Raw genomic sequence first — 7,056 nt, forward strand, 5'->3', positions numbered from 1 at the left:
TCAACAGACCAGGGTTATAGTGTCCCAATATCAAGGCTGGGAACTTAGGAAGTCGATCACAATTACAATAGCTATTCATCATTCTCCCACTCCATATTACAGAATATGGCAGAGCAATCTCTTACCTCTCAACTCTTCAGTTGTGTCAGTGAGACAGTTTGGATTTGTCCAGTGTAGTTGGTCAGTAACAGGTTGAATTAAACTAGCCTGTGGTCTGGAACTGGGTGCAACAACTGCTTAAAATGATATTCACACTACTCAGAACCCTGTTAGTGGAGAGTGACAGTATTCTAATTATTTCCTTAATACTGTCTGCTACTTACCCGGTATTGACTTAGAAAATACTTTTAAACAATAATAGCTACATTGTAATAGAATACTAATTATCTTCCGATACAATCTGTTGCCAGGTAGTTTTCATTTGTGTTGAATTATTTTATGAAAGTGCTAGATGATTAACTGTTACCACATGAGTAGTGTAATTCTGCAAGGGAACATGTTAACTAATCTCCCCTCTAACCTACTCCTCAATGCCACAGCAGACAAACTATGTAATCCAAGGCACATGACTGTCTGTGAGACCAAGACTGCTTTAGTCCACTGAGCAAAAGCCTAGGCGTTTGATCTGGAAGCTAACACAAGTCTTCAGGTTACAGTTATGAGGTATCATTTCCAGCAATTCTAGGCTATTCCTCCCTCTTGCCTGGCTCTCCTCCTTGCAAATGCACAGACTACTTCCTCATGGGAAAACACAGTGGTGTGTGTGTAATAAAACACTTATTGTTGGGCATGTAGGGACACTTTGAAGTATGTCCTTAGAATCTTTGTAAAGTTGCTAACTACCGTTTGTCCTAGAAAGCTGTGCAAATCACTGGTTTCACCAGCTGTAGTTCAGTCTTGTCTATAATGAGGTGTCCAAACCCCTGAGTAGAATGTCAAACACAAAATCTTTATTAAAAAACGGAACACACAAAACCTGTTAGGAACATTGCCACAGACAGTGTTTGAAGTCCATGAGTGCTGCCTGCAGTCTTAAGTGTTTATCATACTTGTTGCCACACATATATATCATTTCGAAAAGAAAAACAATAGATATTGCAGATATTGAAACATATTAGCCTAAACAAAAATAACGAGTACAATTAAGCTCTTCTGTCACATAGATATTGACATGCACAGCATTTATTCCCATAACATGCTCTGAACATTTCCCCAAACTATATTGCATCCACAAAATGGCAAAGGGATACACACATTATAACTCACAACCTTATACGTTTAAACAAGGCAAACATTGTTCCAAGTATTATTTAAAACTCTTGTTCAATGGCCTTACTGTAAAAAGAAAAATGCAAATTGTTATGCATTGTAAACATTTCAATAATTTCCAGCCAAATTCACTCAACTGAAGGCAAGATCTCAGAGATACAAGCTGCCAAGTGGATTCTGTAGGTAGGCCATGACACATACTCTATAAATAACACCTGTTGCGACTGTTAAGACAACGTCATCGCGATGAATGAATAGTCATCTTTGAAATCCCGCGTCAGAGCAAGGCATCGACAATTATCAATTGCAAAAGCATTTTAACGCAATATTGCAAATGCCCAATTTTTTTTGCCACAAGTAAACCACAGGCAAACCCAAAATGAACTGACAACATTGTCAATGAATTACATTTCACCCGACATGCGAAACCCCACTAGGCTTATTGTATTATTTTTTTAAATAAATAAAACACTGGTATCATTTCTATCTGCATGTTTTATCTCTCCGTTAATATAAATATGCAATGAAATACGACATGATTTCGCCACTATTATTTTCCTCATAGACTACTTTTAGAACTCGGCTTAAACTAATTTACCCGAGTTTAACCTTCATGTATTCATTTTTCAATCGGCTCAATCTGGTCCCGTGACTTCGAATTATGAGAGAAAGAAGCTCGTGTTTATCCTTCAACCCCACCGATGTGTACAGCGTGTCCTTCAGCACGTCTCTTGTGTGGACCACCATGTTCAGAAAGTCGTCGTTGATGCGGTGCTCCTCCTTCAGCTCGTTCTCCTGACTCTGTTTGAATTTCACCTCCAGTTCTAACAGAGACTTTTCAGAGTTTGTAAAAGCCTCGCCAATCTGAGTGGTCTCCCTTCTCAAATATTTCCCATAGCTGTCCTCTCCGTCCAAATCAAAAGAAATGCTTTTCCCGATCCCCTCTAGCACCCTGGCCGAGTCTTCGATGTGTCTCTTGATGATCGTGAAATCGTCTCGGATTACCGAATCGTGGTCCTCGTCGAGACCGCATTTTCGGTCGTCTGTCATCTTAAAAAGCATTTGACATTTTTCCGGATCATCGTTATCCTCATAGTCGCCGTCTGGCACAAAGTAGTGATGGAACGTGCCGTTAGACATCTCGGGATACAGAGGTCCGCTAAAAAACGCACCGCAGAGCGGCAATGAAAAGATCCCAATAGCGAGTAAGTGTAGAAAAGCCATCCTACCCACTTATTGGCAATGCGTGAGCAATAGAAGTTACTTTCCTTTATAGCGCTAAAAAAATATTATTTCATTCGCTCACCAATCAAACATTTCCAAACGTGCAATGCATGTGGTATCCATGAGGTAATATACCGAAAGTAACTAGGTGTCCAGGCAGGCTTTGTGATATCTGTAAATCTTCTTTCAGGTCGCTCCTCGTTTAGCCTATGCAGCAAGTGTTGCCAACTATTTTTCAAGGAAAGTAGCTGTTGGTTCAGCCACAGACAGTCACGTGAAGGTTTGAAATACTTTCCCTTAGTTTTACACATAGAAACCACAAAGATTTCACGCAGGAGTAGCCTATCAAACGCATCAAACAGAGAAATTTGAAAGTGCCTGACCGTAGCTTTGTGACTCAATTTCAAGTTCAACATCTGGATTGCTCAAGCACCGCGTTTGGTTTTGACTAATGATAGCCTACCCCCTCTCAACTCTCAAATTACATCCATGCTCCGTTACTTAAAAGGAAGCGCAGTTTCAATTGACTGCAGGCCCGGTCCTGGCCGAAATGCAGCCTAGACAAGACAAAGTAGAATACAGTCTCGGCCCACAATGCATTTTAATGAATGCCTATCCATCTGGTAGCCAACTTTTGTAAAACAGGCACGTTACATTAGCTTTATAGTCCTGATACCTGACAGACTGGAGACTAATTATACTGATCAAAAATGAAATGCAACATGCAACAATTTCAAAGATTTTACTGAGTTACAGTTCATAGAAGGAAATCAGTCATTTGAAATAAATTCATTAGGCCCTAATCTATGGATTTCATTCATTAGGCCCTAATCTATGGATTTCACAACTGGGCAGGTGTGCTGCCATGGGGAGCAAGGCCCACCCAATCAGAATCAGTTTTTCCCTACAAAAGGGATTTATTACAGACAGAAATACTCCTCAGCACCCCTGCTCTCCCTCCTCAGACGATCCCGCTGGTGAAGAAGCCGGATGTGGAGATCCTGGGCTGGCGTGGTTACACATGGTCTGCGGTTGTGAGGCCGGTGGGATATACTGCCAAATTCTCTAAAATGATATTGGAGGCGGCTTATGGTTGAGAAATGAACATTAAATTCTCTGGCAACAGCTCTGTTGGACATTCTTGCAGTCAGCATGTCAATTGCACACTCCCTCAGGACTTGAGACATCGGTAACAAACTGCACATCTCAAGGTGTCCCAAAAACAATGCACTCGCCCTCCCCAACTTTTAAAATATTTTCACATGACACTCCCCTTGTACTGTGAAATACATTGAACACCCCCCCCCCCCATATAGAATTAACTGAAAATAATGTTTACAACCACAAATAATAACTTTAGTGACCCTGTGTTAATAAACATGGATAGACTTTGCCACTTCACCATGCTTTTGTGGCAGTCGACATTACTACAGGCCAGAAGGTTGAGGGTTCACGGACTTATGTTCCCCAGCAACAAAACCAAAAATGTTGCTCAAACAGAAGGGGGAACCAAGAATGAGTCACTGACAACAACCAGAACGAAACAGGTGGGGTTTTAGGAGGGGATCTAAAAGACACTCATGGGTCTTTCCACTGAAAGTTGCATAGCAACAACAACTGGGACCTAAAAGACACACACCATATGGGTGCCCACTAAGAGGCAAAAAAAAGAAAAAACACACCAAACTTAAAGACAGGAAGCAAACCAAAAAGGTAGAGCAAAACAACATCATTGTTTGTCTAGAATTCAAAATAGGGAGAACCAACTAAAGGTGTTAACCCTCTGCATCTATCAAGACAATTGGAGCACTGGGCAGCCACTCTTGAATAGATCCTGGGCCAGCACAGGTGAAACATCTTCCCACGAACAAGACGGCAACCAGCACAGGTGTAACACATACTGACTAACGAGGTGACGCCAATCGGCACGCCCTACGTGCTAACAAGTTATATGTACGAAAGTCCAACCTCAAAACATAAATGGAGCCGGCAAGAGACAATGATCAGCTTGGAGCATCAGATTTTCAACATTTTTATGCCATATTTATAGTTATATAAAATACAGTATATGCAATGACTATTCCACCAACAGGTTTCTGTGCCAATGCACCACACAACCAATAAACAAAGCATATCAACTTCGGGCACTTAATATCATGGTTTGCGTTTTCAACACCACAATAAATAGACTATGTCAATCTCGACAAACAGAAAATACATCCCTCCCTACCTTGTTGGCTTGTTGGCTTGTTGGATTGTTTTGACAATCTCGGAATGTCATTAAACTTTTTGGTGTTTTGTAACAGATGTCTCTTTCCATTCATCAATTGGCCACTGCACAGTTTGGATTGATTGATTGATTTATTGGTTGAATTTTTCAGCCAAAAAAATACACCTTTCCTTTTTTGAAGTGACCTGGATTGCACAATAAAGTCAGGGACTTTCCATTTCCATTGTGGTCTCTTTTTATATAAATACATATACAATTACACTGAACAAAAATATCAACGCAACATGTAGTGTTAGACCCATGTTTCATGAGCCGAAATAAAAGATCACAGATATTTCTTGCAAAATTGCACAAATCTGTTTAAATCCCTGTTAGTGAGCATTTCTCCTTGCCAAGATAATCCATCCACCTGACTGGTGTGGGATACTGAGAAGCTGATTAAACAGCATGATCATTACACAGGTGCACCTTGTGCTGGGGACAAAAAAGGCCACTCTAAAATGTGCAGTTTTGTCACACAACACAATGACACAGATGTCTCAAGTTTTGAAGGAGCCTGCATTTGGCATGCTGACTGCAGGTCAGAGCTGTGGCCAGAGCTGTTGCCAGAGAATTGAATGTTAATTTCTCTACCATAAGCCGCTTCCAACATTGTTTTAGAGAATTTGGCTGTACATCTAACAGACCTCACAACCGCAGACCACGTGTAACCACACCAGCCCAGGACCTCCACATCCGGCTTCTTTACATTCGGAATAGTCTGAGACCAGCCACCCGGACAGCTGATGATACTGAGGAGTATTTCTGTCTGTAATAAAGCCCTTTTGTTGGGAAAAACTCATTCTGATTGGCTGGGCCTGGCTCCCCAGTGGGTGGGCCTATGCCTTCTCAGGTACACCCATGGCTGCACCCCTGCCCAGTCATGTGAAATCAATAGATTAGGGCCTAATACATTTATTTCAATTTACTGATTTTCTTATATGAACTGTAACTCAGTAAAATCGTTGAAATTGTTTCATGTTGCGTTTATATTTTCGTTCCGGTGGAGATGTGGAATCAGGAGCAGGAGACAGAGGGCCGGAGCAACAGTGTTTTAATGATAAATGCAGAACGCAATAGCCGTAGGGCACAGGGCGCGTGACGAAGTCCGCCAGGGCATAACACATTCCCCAAAAAATAACACTTTGGAAAAAGCGCACGGGGCGCAGCCCGGCAATACACTGGACAATAATCAGCGAAAAAAGGAACAGCTACACTCAGACTGTCTAGAGTAGACAATAAACAATCCCGCACGAGAATCCCAACTGAAAATACACACTAAATAACCCCCCACTAATTACAGACACAAAACAGGTGCGGGATAGACAGACAAAACCAAAAGACACAGAAACAACGATCGGTGGCAGCTAATAGGCCGGCGACGACGACCGCCGGGCACCGCCCGACCGAGGAGGGGCGCCACCTTCGTTAGATACTGTGACAGTACCCCTCCCCTGAGCCGCGCGCCGACGCTGGCCTCGGGGACGGCCCGGAGGGCGAGGCGCCGGCCGATCCAGACAGCGACGGTGGAATTCTTGTAGCATGGGTGGATCTAGAATGTCCGCCGCTCTTCAGAATGTGTTCAGCTTGTCTCCCGCCAATTCTTGCACATTGTTTCACAACCAAAACAAACAGCAAATGCATCCAACAAGTTTGTAGAGTCACAAGCTTTATGTAATCATTGCGTGCTAGGAATATGGTACCAAATACTAGAGCTCTGTAGAGCTCCAAGACAGGATTGTGTCGAGGCACAGATCTGGGGAAGGGTACCGAAACAGTTCTGCAGAATTTAAGGACCCCAAGAACACAGTGGCCTCCATCATTCTTAAATGGAAGATGTTTGGAACCACCCAGACTCTTCCTAGAGCTGGATTGAACTCTGAATGCCAAGCGTCACTTCTGGAGGAAACCTGACACCATCCCTGTGGTGAAGCATGGTGGAGGCAGCATCATGCTGTGGGGATGTTTTTCAGCGGCAGGGACTGTGAGACTAGTCAGGATCGAGGGAAAGCTGAATGGAGAAAAGTACAGAGAGATCCTTGATAAAAACCTGCTCCAGAGCGCAGACTTGAACCTGATCCAACATCTCTGGAGCTACCTGAAAATAACTGTGCAGTGACACTCCCCATCCAACCTAACAGAGCTTGAGACAATCTGCAGAGAAGAATGAGAGATTTTCCCAATTACAGATGTGCCAAGCTTGTAGCGTCATACCAAAGAATACTCGAGGCTGTAATCTCTGCCAAAGGTGCTTCAACAAAGTACTGAGTAAAGGGTCTAAATAATTATGTAAA

At 42.7% G+C, this 7,056-nt stretch overlaps 1 protein-coding gene across 1 annotated transcript; it reads right to left on the reverse strand.

Moving 5' to 3' along the window:
* Positions 1-928: 928 nt before the first annotated feature.
* LOC115202861 (fin bud initiation factor) lies at positions 929-2,955 on the reverse strand. Its single transcript, XM_029766951.1, has one exon. The coding sequence runs from the start codon at positions 2,491-2,493 to the stop codon at positions 1,864-1,866; it is 630 nt and encodes a 209-aa protein (XP_029622811.1). The 5' UTR covers positions 2,494-2,955; the 3' UTR covers positions 929-1,863.
* Between the last annotated feature and the right edge of the window lie 4,101 nt (positions 2,956-7,056).

The sequence above is a fragment of the Salmo trutta genome, chromosome 12 (assembly GCF_901001165.1).
Source record: "Salmo trutta chromosome 12, fSalTru1.1, whole genome shotgun sequence".
In the NCBI taxonomy this organism is placed as follows: domain Eukaryota; kingdom Metazoa; phylum Chordata; class Actinopteri; order Salmoniformes; family Salmonidae; genus Salmo; species Salmo trutta.